The following is a 19,539-nucleotide window of genomic DNA, read 5'->3' as shown; positions in this document are numbered from 1 at the left end:
GTCCCATGTGCCGAGTCTGAGAGCATTATGTCAATTTTCTTCTTTGGGAGAAAGATTGGAAGATGGCAGTGACAATCCCAGACAGTCACTCTGACTTCACAATGCAGCCTTGTCTAATGCCTATGCTAATGTGTTACCTCTTAGGTAGATTTAGAGGGGTCTGAAGAAACAAATGCTATAACCATCGCTCTCTACTTACCTTGGAAAATTTAACAAATATGTATGAAACAAATCTGTAGGAACTCTGAGCACAGATCACGTCAACGAGTTTAGCTCTACTGCACAGATACCGTTCAAAGGAGGCAGTAAGTCTCAAACCAGTTTAGATACCAGCAATTGCTAACTGCCAACCAACAGAGGTAGAGCCTAAATATTCACACTGGTGAAACATGTCTTAAAACCATACACCACGTGCATTTGCAAAAACTTGATACCAGGTGGGCACTTTCATAAGCAATAATCCCATACAATCCATGGACCAGTCTCCAATCAGATCGTGCAATGAGGTCATGTAAGTACATCTTTCCAACCATCCTAGGTTGTTTCTCTGCATAAATCCTCTCACTATATTCCCTTATTCTCATATACAGGACTTCTGGGTTGCATTATTGGGGAAACACTACTAGCGAGAACCAATTTTTCTGGGTCTTATTTCTCCAACAATTCTTCTGATTAGGAAGAGAAGGATTAAAACATAAACTGCCAAAACTCAAAAGAGACAGCATTTAGCTTTTCATCTTACAATTAGAGAACACTGGAACTAGAAGGTTAAGGAATTTATAGAAAGCAAAGCAATGTGGAATTTCTGACTCAAATAATATATCACAGATTTATATTTCATTTATGTCTATATTCTTTACCATCTTGGATATCAGATTTGATCATCAAATTACATCTCCTGCAATACGCTATAATAAATTCACAGTTATAACTTCAATATGAATCAAACTGTGACAGGACAGAATAATCTGTAGGCATTACATAATCTACCAACTGAGAATAGATAGATAGATGAATACAAATACATCACAAACACCTCCAAGCAAGAAACAGTCCAGAGAGGGTATTCCTGAAAATCACAGCCATGCCTTAGGTGGTATAAAGCCATTGGGAGAAAGTTCTGCATACATAATTAAACAAAGATTTGCAGCTGATTTGTTTAGTTTTTAATTGCAAGGATATATTTTAACCATGTATACACTGTGTTATCCATTATATAACAATGTACACCATGTTTTGTTTTTAATTCAAAGTTATATTTTAACAATGTTTCTACTGCAATAATTCCATGCACTGTTTGTGTACTGCACGGAATTTTCATAGTAAAAATAAATTACATAAATTGGTAAGAAGGAATAACACATTTATAAAGTAGTCTGATATTCTATTAAACAACTTGACATTTTAGGTACACTACACCCAAGTAATTGAAATAAAGCCCATTTCTAGTTCGCTTTGTCCCCCTCCATGTGTCCTCCTCTATTGAAAGCCTAAGGACTGCTTTGATATCAAATGCTGTAAACTCAAGACCTCAAAACATTCAGATATAATCCATCATGCAATTATGCTTCTCATTTCAAGCTATCACACCATGTTATTTTCTCCTATCTGAGTCTTCAGACCAGTGCTACATCCTTCCCCATGGAAATCTGTTAGCAACAAAGACACACATATATGCAAGAGCCAGCTGTACTGCTAACATCTGTTTGGTTTTTACTAATCAAAACATGGATATTTAAATGATGTCATATTTGGCACTCTTATTTGCCATAGGTAAAAAATTCTCCCCTTTTTGGGTGCTACTTAGCAGATGTAAGTCAGCATTTGTTGTTGAATTTCAGAATGTCTAATTTTTTTTCTAACTCAGAGAAGAAATTCTTACTAATCAGAATGTATCTTGTTGTAGACAAAGATGCATTCACCTAGAAACCAGAGAAGACTGACACCAAATTTATCAAAGAATCTATTGACAAGTTAAAAGTAGGGAGTTCCATATTTATAACAAAGAAAATTGTATTAGAATATCAACATTAACTTAGTTGCCGGAAAACAAAATATGCTCCCTCTAGTTAAATAACTCCTATTTGAATCAGAGGTGTGTGAAGGCTTTACTTAGGGTGTACATATAAGGACACTGGACCCTTTTCCCATTTTTGAAAAAGGAACACAGAAAGAAGTGTATAGAACACAACTCTTAACAAAAGCATCTGAACAAACCTTTCACTTAAATAAGAAAATATAACTTGCCTGCCATAACCCTGTGATTCTAAAGGACAGAGGCACAAACGGACACCTGGCAGAAAGCTTCTTCTCCTCAAATACTGTCTTATTCTGCAACCCTGGACTTAACTGCCACCGCAGCTCTAGGAGAGAAGTTCAAGTGATTCCCTTCAAATAACAGACTGGGGGAAGGAGGGAGAAATGCCTTCCTCTCCTCTCTGGGTAAGAGAGCCTCCCTACTCACAGGCCCCTCAGAGCATGCCTGTGAATTCCTAAAGTGGCCAGGCCAGCTCAGGGTCAGAACCCTCCTGCTAAAAAGCAATAAAAGTGAGAATCCTGTCTCTTTTTGTCGATTTCATTTTCAAAAAACCACGGATACACAAATTGTTAATTAGGGCTACTTTCCTTTCTCTTATACATTTTTAGGGAAACAAAATTAACAGAAAAAATGTTTTTAAAAAATCAAGAATGTATTGAGAATATAAATGCTCATGAGAGGGTAAACTGTGTTGCAGTAAGTAATTTAATATGCAAATGACATATTCTGTGACCCGAAGTGGTTAGGCTAATCTGATTTTATTCAAAATAATTAGCACATTTGTTTTTTCCAGACACACTCTTTAATCAATTATATTTCAGTAGAAATATATTTCATTTCCTACTGAAACACAGAGGGCAAACACTTAAATTTTCATGCCTGGGTAAAATCTCCATAATGTCCTGATGAACTTATCTCGTTGGTCAGAAGTTAGAGACAGAGCTCAAAGGCCCTTATCTTCTAAGATCCTGTAACTGACCCAACTTTCTCGCAAAAAACAGAGTGGTCGATAGATGCGGAATGAGCAGTCAGCACCATAAATTGGGTGGTTTTCCCCATCACTCGGGCTTAACAAGACAAACTTCGAAGTTCACAGCAAAGGCTTATTTAAGTAGGAAGGAAGGTGAAGAATATTATGAGAAAGTATATTCTAAAAGGAAACAGAATTCATAAAGGCAGGAATTTGTGAAGCAAAGCAAATTACTTGCACAAGCACTATTTGCCTCAAGGAGACAGCGTAGGTTATGACCAACGGGCTCAGCAGAGGTGTGTAATTTGGGATCCGGTCACTATTTTCTGTGACCTCTGTACAGTGTAGTCAATGTTTGTGACTTATTGCAGCCCTGCTTTCTGGACAGGGAACAACAGCCATGAAGGGACACTCAAATGCTGAATGTGAAAAATGTAACAATAACATGCCTTGGGAAACCATGAAAACCGACACCAATGGCAGCCTTTTTCTTTCTGTTTAAAAGGGATTTTGATCAAAATTTAACATAAGCCATGCCAAATGCATGCTTTATGTCTTAGGTTTGAAACCAGCTGAAATCCACTGTCAGAGTCTGCAGGAGGAGCCAGGGAGGGTTGTGTAGGTCAGGATAGAGGTGGGTATGCAGTAAGTAATCTCTTGTGTTAGCAGGTTTCAATGCACTACACAAACTAACATGGGCACAGACTGTCACCCGTCTAAATATTCTGCATTAGCATGACTTTAATTAAAGGATCTCAAAGTATGAGTTAAAACCACTGTCTTGAGAAATAGCCCCACTGGATGGCTTATATATGACAGAGGAATATATTTTTATTCCCCTCTCCCTATATCCCCACTTTCAATCAACTCATTTCGTTGTGTACAAGAGAAAATAGAGGACGCTGGCTGAATGGGGTTGTGTGTAGCGGGATGGGATGCCAGGATCTAAGCAAGCTAAAGCAGAAAGAGCCGTAAGATTGCCTTTCAATAGCTGCCTCACCCAAGGGCATGTAACACCCACCTTGCACACCCAGCACACTCTTTATCCAAACAAAACATGGAAGAGGTTCTCTCCAAAGAACATAACATAGGGCTCTACTGGCTTGTAGAAAAATAAAATAAAATGTCATCCTCATATTGGCAATTTTAGCCCCCATGCAAAGGGAAGGAGATAAAAGGGTAGGAGAAAGGGCACAGAATTTGCCCTGAAGATACTCGCTGACCATGACAGACCCTCTACCCACTTGGCTTAAGTGACTGAAGGCACTATCAGCTTAATGCACTTTCCCACCAGCAGAACTACCTGTCCCAGGCCCTGGGAAGAAAATAAAGAGTTCTCGAGACATATCAGGCAATGGTTAAGGCCAAGGCAGGACGCCTCAGATGTGGAGCATGTGGATAACAAATAAGCTGTTATTTTCTAAAACAAGATGGGCCATTAAGCTTTGTATGACTGCACATGACATTCAGAGCACGTGGTCAATTTCAAAAGCAATGCAGAAAGTGAAATAGCTGGATGATGAGCTGCAGCAGCACGTTTACCAGCATGTTGGGAAACTACCACACTGTCCTAGGTACTTAGGATAATGGGGGACCACAAAGATCTCTCCCCTTATGGAGCTTAAAAATCTAACAGAGGGAACAGTCAATGAACAATAAACGTAATAAGTAAACGATATCATGGGTTAAGTAATCAATGATTTGCAAAAGCAGAGAGGTAGGTCCCAGCATAGAATAGCGTGAGTAGAGCCAGACCCCATGAGAAGAAAGATTTGAGCAGAGAAGTGAGAGTGGGTCAGTCAGGCAGATGTCTAGGGGAAGAGCTGTCCTAGCAGAGGAGAAAAAGCACAGCTCCAAAGGTGGAAGAGAGGCATGAGAGAGCATCTCAGGGCATGCTGGCTCTTGAGCCTTGATTTCATCTTTTATCTTTGCTTTCTAGCACAAAATAAGGACTCAGACCATGCTTATTGAATGTATTTAAGTCCAAAAACATCCAAGATTATCCAATTAAAACAATTCATTCAATCTATATGCCAGGGCTTCCTAAAAAACTGCATGCAAAATGTATTGGAAGAAAGTACAGTGCTGTATATAAGATTTTCTAATGGGTTTTTGACTCTCTCAAAAAGTTAAATGTCACAGCTTTATTTCCAAGAACATACAAGAAAAGTGGAAAAGTAAGACTCTATCGTACAGGGAGGAATCTCTCACAGAATGTACTTTTGGCCAGAGTCTAATGACAATTTCCTTTTAAAAACAGAGAGGGTAGCAAGGCTCAGCAGGACACAGACACACAATTAGCATGCAGGCTGTCCTCGCACCCTCTATCTACCCTGCTGCCCATTAACGAGGGTGCCAAGTCCACAAAACAAAACTGCATGTGGTTCCTAGACCTGGGGCGGGGGGTTGGTGAGGAATAACCTTCTAAATGCAATAAACACAGCATAACATGAAAAACTGGCTAAGTCAGGTGGAGGTGGAGGGTGTTAAAAGGAAAAAAAGAAAAGAACTAAAGAATTTAATTACAGTAAGAAGAGAACAGAACTATCATTTCTTGCCTTCACACAATTTGTCACTGCAAAAGCTTTTCAAAGAAATACAAACGGAGGCAAAAGAAACCAGCCTCATAGGTTCTAACATATAAAATTTGTCCTTATAACTGCTTTCCATATCAATTCAACATGCAACTCATAGGAGCTATTGAATTCTCACTTCATAGGAATATTTAAATGAGAATACAAGACCAACATTTCTAGAAAATTGAATGTTTAGTATTATACTCCCCACATGACCCCCCCCACACTGTCTTTTCAATCTTTCAGTTATTCCTAATTTCTCATTTATATTCAGGCTCTAATACTTTTATGCACATTATCATGGGTCTCTCTCTTGAATTCTGCTAAAAATTTTCATTTCACTCCATCTTTCCATGTATTAAAGAAAAATGAAAAAGCTGCTAAAAATCTCAATTGTCATCACATTACATGAGAAAGCAAGCATTATAAAATAGTTTAGGATATAAAAAGAGAAAATGACTCTTCCTATAAGGAAAGACTTGCTTTTCTGTACACCAGAGCCAAAGAAACTTATACCTGATAGCAATTATCAAATGCAAATTTTGTTTAGAAACTGCTTTTATAAAATTGTTTTGTAACTAATCTTGACAAGGTGCCCTTATTCCACCTTTTAAGTAATCTTCTCTAATTCAACCGAGATATTTTTATGATTCTGTAAAGCTCTATATTCTCGGAAAAATTGAATCTCTTTTCCTTTGGAATTAGGCTACTGAAGAAAGTATTTTTAACTTAAAAAAATAAAAGGTGAAAATATGTAACTTGGTGGAGAACAACAATTACGTATATATCTTCAATCTGCTAAGTGCTGCAATGGTTGACAAAATCACTTATGTATGTGCAGAGAGTCATGGTTTTTTGATTGATCTGCAAAGAAAAATTAACTTTGGCTTTTGAACAATATTATAAAAGATATTATTTTAACATTATAAAGTATAACATTTATGAAATAAGTATCCCTTTTGGGCTGGGTATGGGAAAGAAAAGGGCTTCCCTTCAGGTATCATTAATAAATTCCTTGACTTTAACACAATATTCCCAATCTATTATTACTCAATACTGAAAGGCAGCTCTTACCCTTGCATTGTTTCTCTGTTCTCATTGTCTTATTCACTTGTGTTAGAATAAGGCAACATTAAAGAAGGTATAATAGCTTACTAGTGGTATCGGAATCTCTTCCAGAAATATCCTGTGATGCCAGTCAGGTCTCCTCAATATATAACTACTGCAGTTAGGCCCACCCATCTTAAACCATTCCTTCCCATTCCCTTCTTAGACCCTAAGAAAGAAGACTACACAAGAGAAAAAAGAAAAATGCGTGTGGTTTACTAGTGAGGAAGCTGGTATTTGACAAAGCTGATAACAGCAAAGCTGAGCATAAGGCTTGTCTCTGTGTGAAACGGAACAGAAGATAAACCTTAAAGACACAGCTGTGCCTGAAGCGCAAGTATGGACCATCTCCAATAAGCAATAAGTGGTTTTTGAATGAAGGTGGTTTCCATTTAAGAAAAGTATTCAGTGAATTTTTCTTCCCCCTCATGAAGGCGAACCAGACTATAGGCATTAATGCTACAAATGACACTACCCACAAAGGAAGTGAAATCCCTTTACTTTTATACTAACTATAGGATTGGGTTTCAGCTTTGGCCACAGCGATCCTAGAGAGGAAACCAAGAGGTAGATACCGTGTTATAAAAACAATGGTTTCTTCTCAGCCGAGTTTTGTAGTCATTTTATTACTCTCTACATTTTTCCATACAAATCATGTTAAATATATTAGACTTACCCTCCACTTTCCCAAAATTATTATTAGATATACACAGGTTGAGTATTCCTTATCTGAAATGCTTGGAACCCGAAGTGTTGTAGATTTCATGTTGTTCTGGATTTTGGAATATTTGCATTATACCCCTTGACCACTCTTAATCTGAAAATCTGAATTCTGAAATGCTCTAATGAGAATTTCCTTTGGGTGTCAAAAAATTTTGGATTTTTCAGCATTTTAGATTTCATATTTTCAGACTAGGAATACTCCACCTATAATGCCAATCACAAAAATAAGAAATATAGTAGATGTTTAATTCAATGACAACTATAATAATAGTGTTCAAAGACACTCACTAAACAGGTTCTCAGATACTGTGTCCCTATTTTTATAACAACTTCCAACCCCACAAACACAAATTTCTAGTTGTGTAATGATTGACCAAGCTTTTATGCACCACACATCAATTCAGGTGCAGTTGCCAAGGTAACTTCTGCCCAGAACATAACAACTCAACCCAAACTTAAGACTTTTCCTTAAAAAGAAAAAGGGAGTCATTAAGCAACCACTTATCAATACTGACCTTGTTGTTCAACATCTGCTTCAGTTTTCGAAGAACCTGGTGCAACAGGAAGAGGCCGAGGTGGCCGGGGCTTTGGTGTGGGAGGCGAGATTTTTTTCCTTCCAATATATTCTACATAAGTTCCCGGAAAGTCCCCCCTTTCCCCTGTGGTTTCATTATAGCCATTTAACCAGCCAATTTCTTCAGGCCTGGCTTCCTGTCCATCACTGAATCCAAGAGCTACTAAGGACCCTTTATTCACAGTCAATATGTCACCCAAGTGCAAATCAATATCTTCTTCTCTTTCCTTTTTGTAATCATACAGCGCTCTATACTGGTACCCCTCAGCACTCATATTTGCAAATCTGCTACCATGCAACAGTTGAGCCTGGTTGTACAGAGCAGTCTGATTTTACGTTTTTATGAAAAGTGAATTCAGAGAGTGTGTTAGAATTCCTATTATGTGTCCAGCAGAGGACAAAGGACCACTCTCCAAAGGTTTAAGAGGAGAGGTGACTGGCCATACGGCTGTCCATCTGTCCTCCATCAATGGTGTGACCAAAGACAGGGCTCCACTTCCTCTGCGTGCCACAGTCCTCTCACTGGCTTCCTTTTCAGCAACTTGTCAACACTTTGAATCCAGGCTGACTCTCACAGCGAGGCCCAATCCTTTCTGACACTTTTGTCACACTGTCCATCTGTCGTCTGATTGTACCGTGGCACTCCACACACGAGCTTCACCTAGGAATGAAAAAAACGAGACTTAAGAATGAACAGCACACTTTGCCATCTGTGTTAATTGGAATTTCTACTTCCATTCAACAAGTACTTAATCGATTTGGCAGACAGACACAGGCCAGTGTGCTACTGCTTGACACAACAGAGATTAGTAAGGCAGTCCCTGCCTTCTAAGAACACTGGGCGGGGGCAGAGGGGAGGAGTGTCAGCATGAGGCAATGTCTCAGCGATAAGACTAGTACACAAACAGTCACAACACTAGTACATGTCATAAGAGAGGCAGAAACTAAACACTACAGGGTTCAAACGAGGGGGAAAGTACACTAACTGCAGGAATCTGAAGACAGAATGGAATGTGTGGTGGGATGCTAGTTACAGAAGTGACTAAGAAAATGTCATATTCTGAGAAGAGCTAGAACAGGCAGTCCAATCCGTCTGAAGCCAAAGAGGGAGCAGTGGGATTGGGGTTAGAGATTTAGGCAGGGGCTGTAGGACATCATGCATGCCCATGCTGAGTTTGTGAGTAATTCAGCCCACAATGTGGAACACTGAAAGGGTTTGGTGAAAAGTGGGCAATAGGATCGCAGCTGCACTTGAGGAATATCAATCTAACCACAATGTGTGAGAAAAGTGCGTTGCAGAGGTCTGGCCAAGAGGTAGTGAGGACACAAACCAGCGTGGCAGCAGCAGGTGTGGAAAGGGGAGGAGTGAAATAAACACTGCAGAGAAAGAACATGTGGGATGTGGCAAATGCTTAAATGTGAGGCGAGAACAAGAGGAGCAAAGGGTGCCTGATCCTGCATTAACGAGAGTTTGTAGCACTATCAGGCAAAGAGAAGCCAGGTGACCTGATGGGCTGACGGTGATTCTGGGCACCCTTGTGCAAGTGTGCCAGTGGCTGATGAAACCCTGGGCTGTGATTCAGAAGAGGAAACATGCTAGGGATTTGGCAATCAGCCACAATTAGGCAAGGCTGAATTCAATGGAATGGAAGACAAGGACAAATGAAAAGTTAAAAAAAAAAAAAAAATGATCCAAGGGCCAAATAGTGAAGTTCAATGTATGTAAGTGAGGAGGGAAAGTCAAGGTTTAGAGATAACGCCCCAAAAACAAGGAAGAAGAGTTCAAGTAGGAAAATGTGATCCCCTAAGACTAAATCCTACAAAGGCATCCAGACAGGAGAGACTGAGTCAAGGCTAAATAATTTGGGGCTTCGCCTATGATGGAATCATCACGCAGATTCCAGTCCAGCAGTGAGGACAGTAACAACATCTTAAGGAGTTAAAAAATATCAGAGAGGAAGTAGCAATGGTTGCTGCAGACCACTCTATAAAGAGAGCTTGATGGAGGAAATGGGAAATGGAAATGTTTTTCTTTTTTGTTCTTAAACATAGTGGAGGCAAGGGTATTAGAGAGTTACTAAGTCAGAGTAGATGGCTGAGAACGGCATGTACACATATACACTTTGTACTCCAGGCATTTCTCAATGTTATCTTTATTATAAAGAGTAAAAGCCACCCAAAGGTTTCAGTTAAGCTGGCTGCACAATAAAGCAATAAAAACAATAGCCACACAATTTCAGTGGGCTATATCAAAGAGAGCTTTTATAAATTTTAAAGAGTGGAACACTTTAGAAGTTTAATATTACAGGCACTCGTCAGTGGAGGCATCTTAAGAAGCAAAATCTAATCATAGATTAATTGTTATGTTGGCATTCAGAAGTGTAAAGTATTCAACTTTACACGGTTAAAGCCTCTTAGCTGTAATACAATAACACACTTAGGAGAGTTACATATTAAAAGAAGCAAAAACAAACACTGGAAGTCTTTGTGGAGCAAGAATATTAATTGGGGATAGTACTCTACTTTGCACTTCAGTTGTCGGAGAAAAAAAATCAAAGCAACCAATAGAGCATATCAGAAAAATAAGCTATATTATTTGTTTAAAGAAAGACTTTCCTTTTGAAAGATCCAGAATCAAATTGAATATTCACTGCATAAATTCACATGAAAATGCAGAACTAGCAAATCTCATTTTTAGTACTAATGTACTCTGTACAAAAGAGACAGAGACCTCTAAAGAACACGAACATCTACATATCCCTAAATGCTTAGAAACCAGGCAATATGCCTAAGAATAATTTAATTCCTCCAAATCTGCCTTGAAATTTTTGTTAGCTTTTCCTGGCAATGTATGTCTTTTAGGGGGAAGAAAAAATCCTCAACCAGTAGGCTGGGTAGATCTTTATGCCAGCTGCTTCCTAACACTTCCTCTATTCCAGCCACCCAGTGGGCCAGTTTGGTGGGATTCTCAATAGAATGGGAAGTATAATGAACAAACTCTTCCCCGTCTTCAATCCTCCAGGAACCATCAAGCAAGCCCCTGCTCACAGCTTACCTCTGAAGCTGTTCCTTGCCAGGGGGCTCCGTATTAAGAAAAGGCTCCAGGACTTGTCAAGGTTTTACAAACCTAAAAGCTGTGCTTGAGTCTGCCTGAGGCTAAATTTGTGCAAAGGGAAATAGGAACCCAAGGAACATGATGACTTTTAGAGGCTAGACACCAGAGAGGCAATCCTTGTCTGAAGTAACAGAGAACTAAAGGTCTCTACAAATTCTCTCTCCCTTGCTACCTGTAAGAAGAACCTTACTTTGTGGGTAAGAAGAACCCTGTGCAGAACTCTGGGTCCTCATCTGATAAAAAGAACCACAAATCTTCTATGACTCTAGGATGGTAAATAGAACACACCATTTCTGTCTTCTGAGACCCCGAAGCAAGGCCAGGAAGATGGATACAAACAGGGCATCCATCCGTTGATGCAGATGTTAATTCAAGGCCAGCCATTGGTCAGTGTCAATTAAGTGGTCTGAGGGCAATGTTGTAAAAAAAAAAAAAAAAAAAAAAAAAAAAAAGGAGAGCAGTCAAGTCATTGGGGTGGGGACTGGACCGCATGGTAATAAGATGTAGAGAGCCCTTAGCTAGACAGAGAAGGCAGCCACCCCTACTCTTTTGCACATTGTACACTTTCTCCTGACTGCCATGTCCATTTTGATGTCTGTCATTCTTGAGGACTGAACCAGTTAATACACATAAAACTCCAGTTAAGTACTGGGTGATGATGATGATGATGATGATGATGATGATGATGATTGAGTTTGTACACATATAGCTCCCAATTAGTATTAGATGATATGATGATGCTGACTATATATAGTCATATATATAGTCATATATGTATATGTGTGTGTGTGTGTAGATAACTATATAAAAACAGGTACTATCAGTAGTCTCACTTAACATACAACAGAGTATCTCTGTCACGATAATACTCAGCAATTGCGAAGAGGAACTAGAATTCAGATCCAGGCAGTCTGGCTCCATAAGTCCCATTTTTAACACCTCTAGCATCTACTGCCTGAACTCAACTTGCTTTGGTGTCGATGATGCAGGTTCCTGGCCTGCACAAGCTGATCACTCCAATTAACCTTAACTGTCTGTCTGCCTCTTTAACTCTCTCAGACAGCGGCTTTACTGATAGTGTAGGTGGCTCTTTCACACTACCTGCACACACAAAAAAGCTATTTTAACTCGGCAGTTCCATCAACTCCAAAACCCAGCATCTCAGCCATGCAAATTTTCTTCCAAAGAGACTTCATTAAAATGTGTCCCTGCCAAAGAAGTCCATAAACTAGTGAATAAAAGAATACTGGGCACACCACTTCTGGAAAGCTGCCCACTTCTGGAATCCTGCCTATTTCTGCTCTATGAGCTTAGCTTCTGCCACCTGTATCCTTCTTAGCACCTCTGCCTCCTGCCACTATCCCTGGCCCTTCCACGGAACAATTTCCAATAACTCAGCTCCTCCTTGGGGGGATATGGCACTGCCACAAGGACTGTCACATCTAGAAGACTGGGAAGTTCTCTTTTCTCTCATCCTCAAATTCTTCACAGTACTGCGGAAGACCCAGCAGCCTGAGGTATTTGGCAATAGCTGTGTAACCACCCCCCCCCACCGAGATCGACCGGGAGCCTAAACTATCCAAATCAACAGGTTTTTTCCTCAGATTCACTCTATCGTGCCTCCATTCTCTTTCGCTACATATACCTGCCCACTAAACTATTTTCACCCAGTTCTGACATGATTATTCACATAGCAAAGGCTTTTTATATGTAGATAACATTATCTACAATGTAATATTTTCAAATAACCAAGGCAGTTTTGTGATATAGACTCCAAGCTAGTGCATGCATAAGTTATTGTAACAAAGGATATAAAGGAATCCTACGAACAAGTAAACTAACTTACTCTTATATAACATCACATGCAACAGTTCAAAATTTTGTTTAAGGAATTTTTCTCCAGTCTTTCAATCCTTCTAATGACTGCCTGCAATCCCATTAATCAGAAGCATATTTTCTGTCCCTGCTAAGATACAGAGCAATTCTCTTTCTATTCCCCAAAATAAAATTGTTTCTGATGTTTGACAAATAGCAATCCACAGCTACTTAATGTACAACTGCTGTAAAGTAGATTTTCTGTGTAACCCTCTAACCTATAGGCATTTTGGCAAACAGCCAAACAAAAAAGCCTTCTCTGACTTTGTTGAGTTACTCCATTCCCCATTTAGAAATGACAAGAATTTGGAAAACTTGATGGAGAGGCCAGAATACAGGATATTTTTAAATCACATTAAATTAATCAAGAATATATCCAAGTCATGTGATTCTATCTCCCAATGAAATTAGCAGTTTGGCATTGGATGGCAGCACGAAATGGGTCTTCAACCAAGGCAGGAGGGTATGGAAGGGTTCCTGGGCCCACAGCCCATATCTCTCTACATTCCATCTTTTTAACTTCAGTGTGCTAGCTCAGAGTCTAAGTCAAGCTCCTCACCTAAATTAATATAGTCTTTAAAAAAAAATCATTATTTAAAAATGGTTTACTTTCCAAATCATGGTGTCCCAGAAATCATGAAAATCAAGATGAACAAAATTAAAATATCCTAGTGTCTTAGTCCATTTTGTGTTGTTATAACGGAATTCCTGAGACTGGGTAATTTATAAACAACAGAAGTATATTTGGTTCTGGAGGCTGGAAAGTCCAAGAGCACGGCACTGGCATCTGGTGAAGGCCTTCAGCCTATGTCCTCTTGCAAGGGCAAGACAGCAAGATGGGGCCAAACTCGAGTTCATAACAAGCCCATTCCCAAGATAACTAATCTACTCTTGCCATAATGACATTAATCCATTCAAGAGAGCACAGCCTCCTATTAGGCCCCACCTCCCAACACAGTTGCATTAGGGATTACATTTCCGACATGTAAACTCTGGGGGACACATTCAACCCATAGCACCTAGTAAACATAATAAATTGCCTTCAATTTGAAATGATGAATTTAGGGTGAATTTTATGGTATGTGGATTTTATATCAATTAAAATAAAATGAAAATAATGGGTTCAGATTAACCCCAAATAATAGACATCAAATTCATTTTTAAACCAACCAACTAAATAGAATGTGTTGCACGCTGCCATGCTCAGGACTGGGTGTGTGGTGTGGGTAAATAGGCTGTATAGGCTGTAATTCTCACCTACAAGCCCTTTTGGTTTTGTCTGTGGGGCGAAGGAGAACAGGAAGCACAAGCCCAGGTAACACAACAAGGAGACAGGGCTCTTCAGAAAGCAGCCAACATGAGGGGAAGGTACTGCGGGAGACACAGAGGAATGACCCTGGCCCAGGTGACGGCAACGCTTAGGCACGCAGTAGCCACTACGCGGAGGCTGGGAGAAACGGTGATGTAGCTTCTGGGACCTGAGGGACAGATCCTATCACCCAGAAAAGGCCATGAGGCTGACCATTCCAGTTCTCTGCATCATCACAATGAAGAGGACCTGAGGGGGCACGAATGAGAGGACTGAAGGGGATGATTTCAAGTCTGTCTTCTTTTGAAAAAAAGATGCTATTCTGTAAACTTCTTGGCAAGGTTAGTATGAACACTGAGCTTCAGATTCAAGCAGCTGCCCCAATCAGATTGTGCCTAAATATGTAACCTCAGGAAAGTTACTTAAACCTCTCTGTGGCACAGTTTTATCATCTGTGAGACAGATATAAGCAAACCCACACCCCACAGAGTCATTATTAGGATTAACAAAATGACACATATAAAGCACTTAGCTCCATACTTGATAATAGGAGCTTAGGATAATTAATGCCAACATAGTACTTACTATATGCCAGGCACATAGTTCTCAGAGTTGTACATATATCAACTCATTTAACCATTACAACCACTGTAAGTACAACAATTATCCCTATTTTACAGATGAGAAAACAAGCAGATAAAAGTTAAGTATTTTGCCTCCAGTTACATAGCTAGTAAATTGCAACTATTATAGTACTATTATTTCTATTAGTATTGAACGTCACCTACTGCCATTTATACAATTCAGATTGAACAGAGGAACAGACATTTGTGAGGAATTTTCTTCTGCATTGCCTCTTAACTCTGCAAACAGTTCTAAGTGAATCCTGAATCTAGCTAAAATAAAACTTCCGCTGTCTTAAACCCCTTTTGGAGTAAATAGATAAAGGCTGAGTGTGGACTTTGCCCATGTAGTTCTCTCCTTACCTGAGGTAGAGGATGGCTCTACAGAGGTCAGGACAAAGGAGGCCTGGGAGAGGCCAAGGGATGTGTACATGTGTGTGTGCATCCCCAGAATTTAGAGATGAGTAGCTATGTCCTCATGCTACAGCCCTTGATCCTGGGGCAGAACCCCAGGCTGGGACACTGGGACATCCAGGGAGGAAGACAACAGGCAAGGAATGGCTGGTCCAGATGCCTTGGCTTTATTAACTCACTACACTCACTGGTGGAGTCTCCTCACACTTCGGCCAGACTCCTGTGACTTCAATACTCTCTTGGATGATCATTAACCTGACAACTATTTTGACTACAGGTGCCTGTAGATACGTATTTGATTTACTTTAAGGAAAACAATGCTAGCAGAATAAAATCTACCAAGATGTTTCTACAGTAGACATTTTTTCCGGTAATGCTATACTACAAGCACTCTGGCCTTTCAAATAAATAAACACCTAACACCTAGGGGATAAATAAAGGCCAAACAGACAAGTTTATAAGTAACTATATAGTCTATTTTTTCAGCTCATGTGGCTTAATGTACATGAAATGGTTGTTAATTGCCACTCTTTTAAGCAAGTAACTCCATACAAGTATTGGCAGAATCATGGCAAGTAATCACATTAGGGCATTAGGGTGTATGTAAAGGAGGCACGAGAAAATGCAGTAAATGATATGAATACTTTGAAAGTTAATTACAATCTAGGTTATTGATAAAAAGCTGTGATATAATTTATATTCTGCTTTCTAAAGTAAAAACTAACTTGATAATTCCTTCCATTGAGAACTAACTTTCTAGTCTTCCAGGGCTTCATTAAAATGCTTCATTCTCTTGCCTTCACTTGCAAACCCTGTGCCCTGCAAGAGGGGGAGTTGGAGGAGCTCATATGAAACATACAATATCTTCTGCATTGTGTATGCCTTGACGTGACAGAATTCTAAAACCCAACACAAACATTATCTCAACTGGCTACATTCTACTTGAGCATAAAAATCAATTATTTTTCAGCCTGCTCATTCACTATCTCTTTATTCAATAAAACATGTATTTTGCAAATCACGAAATGCAAACACAATAAAAGCTGAACTAGAATTGTTCCTATTTTAATGATCATGTGAACAATCTTTCAGAGTGGATGCCTTTTTACAATACTCGCCTGAACGACCTAAGAAAAAAAAGGAAATTTCAATCAACATATCAACGTAAAAATTACATGACATTCATGGAAAAATGTAAAGAAATGGCCAACACTTTTAACAGTACAAAATTTGGGTTAGTTTGAGTAGGTTTGCATTTACAGTTCAAAGTCCTTCAAAAATCACTTTAGGTGAAACTGACATTACCAGAAGATAAACGCATACCACCATCATCACTGTCTATAATCAAAATATGTATTCCTATAACTTACTGTTCCACTTCTGTTTCCCAAAACCAACTTTATTCTGTGAGGATTTCCTGCGCTTAGTATATTTAAACTCAAGAAATCGCTAAAGAAAAAACATTTAATAAATGGGAAACAAAATGCTTTTTACACTGACTACACAGCATCATGGATATGAAGAGACTCACTGATATCATTTTTAAAAAGCGGATAAAACATCAAATAGCAGTGTGTACACTGCAGAGTTCTGTTATGCAACTAAGCACAGGTCCCAAGTCAAGATGAAAGTTAAAAGTAAATGCACATTACACTTTGCAAGCCAGTATCAGATACATTAAACTTTCTCCCAATCATAAAAATCTATACACTTCTCTGGAAAAAGTAATATGACTATCTAGTACCTACCTGCATATAAACCTGAAGGGGCAAGCAGTGACAATTCCCAGCAGTTCTGCAAGGCAGGGAGCCTCCTCCACTGGCCTTTCCAACTTAAACCTTAACTCTGAACCAACATTTCTTCCCAAACTTTAGCCGCAGGCGCGCGAGCGCATGCACACACACACACACACCCCCACACACACCCCACACATTACTCTTATTTGCTTTATATTGGTCAAAAACACTTGCTTCCCAAAGTTTAATCAACTTTTGCACCTAAGAAAACTATTATCTGCTTTCTTCTCAACGTTCTTTCAAGAACAGTGTAATCTGTCAAAAAGTTATATAGCTAGTGAGTTGCTTTTTCTTCCTTTTTCAATGTTAAAAGATACTTGTGGCCTTCTGTGCAGAAGTCACCAAATTCCTAGTAATGCAAACTGTGACGATCTAATACTCTAATAGCCTGCTTAAGAAATGAACCTGTCTGCCCACTCCAACCCTTCCTAGCTAATATCTAACCATCTTTAAGGTTGCCAAAACGTAACAGGACTAATGAAGCATTAAAATATAACTCCACATCAAGCCTTGACCAATAAGTTCTGTGAATATCCCTCCTGATTACTAAAACTTGAGCCTCATCACACCAAAATGACAATCTTATGTTGCATTCAAAACCCGGAACTGCTTTATCCATTGGTACTTCGCACTGGCTGACAAAGAGGAAAAGAACAGGGGAAAAAAACAAAAAACCTAAAATCATGAAGCCCCCAAATAAACAGCAGACTCACACTCGGACACCAACAGCGCTGCAGCTCAAGGGATTAACGGTGGAAGTGAGACCTTTCCGATATTAATAGCGCCCCAGTAAACAGAAGAATTCCCCCAAACCCAGTTGACATACATTCTGCATTCAACATGTAACAGCCATTCTGCATATACCCTTGCATTTCAGGCTCCAGTTCTGGTTACCAAAGTGTATTTCTGTACAGGAGTCCCTGGCCAGAGGTTTTCTGTTCTCTTTGTCTTGTGATATGAGGGGCAGTTTCTGAGCTTAGATTAGAGCTCACTAGTGTTAGAGCTGTGGTTTCCAGAGAATTGCCCACGATATTTTAGCTCCGGGTTGCACGCTCCCTGGCTTTCCCCAGCCGGCTCCATATTGCTGGGCAGGTCCCTCTCGTCTCGCCCCACGTTTCAAAAAGCTGGATTTCCGGGCGGTTCCAAGACCCCACTAAATATGCCTCCAACAACCTGCCCAAGCTTGGCTGGCAGTAGGCGCCGAGTTAGGGCCCCAGCGACCAACCGCCCCGAGGCGCACTTCCCCCACCCCGGAAGAGGAGGGCGGCAAACTTCGGAAGGCGGGGGTTAGGGGACGAGCTCCGGGGACCACCGCCGCCTCGCCCGCCCCGGGAAGGGCCCGGGCAGCGACCCTGGCTGCAGCTGGAGGGCCACGGGGGAAGGGAGCGCTCCTTCCCGCAACACGAAGGCAGCGGCCAGGACGCTCTCCTCCGGTGAGGGGCCCCGGAAAACTGCAGCAAGGCGACAGCGGGGACCCTCGGAAGTGTGCGGTGACGGAGGATGGGAGGAAGCCGGAGCTCGTCGGCAACTCCGGGGCAAATGCCACCGGCGGCGTGCAGGACCAGCTCGCAGGAGGATGTGGGAAACGGGAGTCAGGATGACCGGGATCTCACAGGACGCCGGCCGCGCGCGGGGGGAGAGCTGCCCGGCGGCCAGGAGATGCCGGAGGCGGGGAGGGCCGGTGGCCAGCCCGCGTCCCCCCGGCGGGGCTCTGCAGAAGGAGAAGCGGCTGCCAGTGACAGGAAGAGAGCCGCGGCAGCCCTGCACACATGCACCGCCTCCCCCGCCCGAGCACACACACCCGGGGCCGCTGCTGCCTACCTCCCCCGCCCGCCGGCTTCCTTCCTCTGCCGGGCCCGCGCTGCAGCGGTGGCCTCCTGCCCGCTCGGTTCCGACGCGCCTCCAGCCCGGCTGCGACCCGCCGGCCGTGCCCGATCCGTGCTTGCCGTCTCCGACAGCTAGTCAGCCGCCCTCGCCGCTGCCGCTGCTTCCTCTAACTCCGCTCCAGCTGCTCGCGACTCCTCTCCGTGAGCCCGCAACTCCAGCGCCCGGCGCTGGCCCCGCCTCCGGCCCGGCCCCGCGCGCCCCGCCCCCGAGCCCACACCAACCAGAGCCCGCGGCTCCGCCCCTTTCCGCCCGCACCGCTCCGGCCTCCGAGCCGGCGGCGGGCGGTGGGGGAGCGAGCTCCGGCCTGGCGGACCCTTCCTGCCACCGCCCTCGCCTTCCGCCCCCAGCCGCGGGGATGCCCCGGGCGGCCGTGCCGCGCGCTGCCTCCGCTGCGGAGTGCTCTGGCTCTGCGCGTCCCGGGCCCGCCCGCCTGCTGGGCGTCTCCCAGCTCAGAGGCGGAGGGGTTCGGGGAGGTCGAAGACAAGTTCAGACCTCCCTGGAGGCTGGCTGAGTCTCTAATCCGAGTGTCTTG

The 19,539-nt window shown here is 41.8% G+C and overlaps 1 protein-coding gene across 1 annotated transcript in view; it reads right to left on the bottom strand.

The window, feature by feature from the left end:
* Positions 1–19,142, bottom strand: part of PIK3R1 (phosphoinositide-3-kinase regulatory subunit 1) — an 85,776-nt gene extending 66,634 nt beyond the window's left edge. The window contains exons 1-2 of the mRNA XM_030797738.1: positions 18,942–19,142; positions 7,930–8,649 (exon numbers count right to left, since the gene is read on the bottom strand). Of these exons, the coding sequence (XP_030653598.1) occupies positions 7,930–8,263 (334 nt within the window). The 5' untranslated portion in view covers positions 8,264–8,649; positions 18,942–19,142. The remainder of the gene's footprint in view (positions 1–7,929; positions 8,650–18,941) is intronic.
* Between the last annotated feature and the right edge of the window lie 397 nt (positions 19,143–19,539).

Source organism: Nomascus leucogenys, chromosome 18 (assembly GCF_006542625.1).
Source record: "Nomascus leucogenys isolate Asia chromosome 18, Asia_NLE_v1, whole genome shotgun sequence".
NCBI lineage: Eukaryota > Metazoa > Chordata > Mammalia > Primates > Hylobatidae > Nomascus > Nomascus leucogenys.
This window is presented reverse-complemented; position numbering and strand designations above follow the sequence as displayed.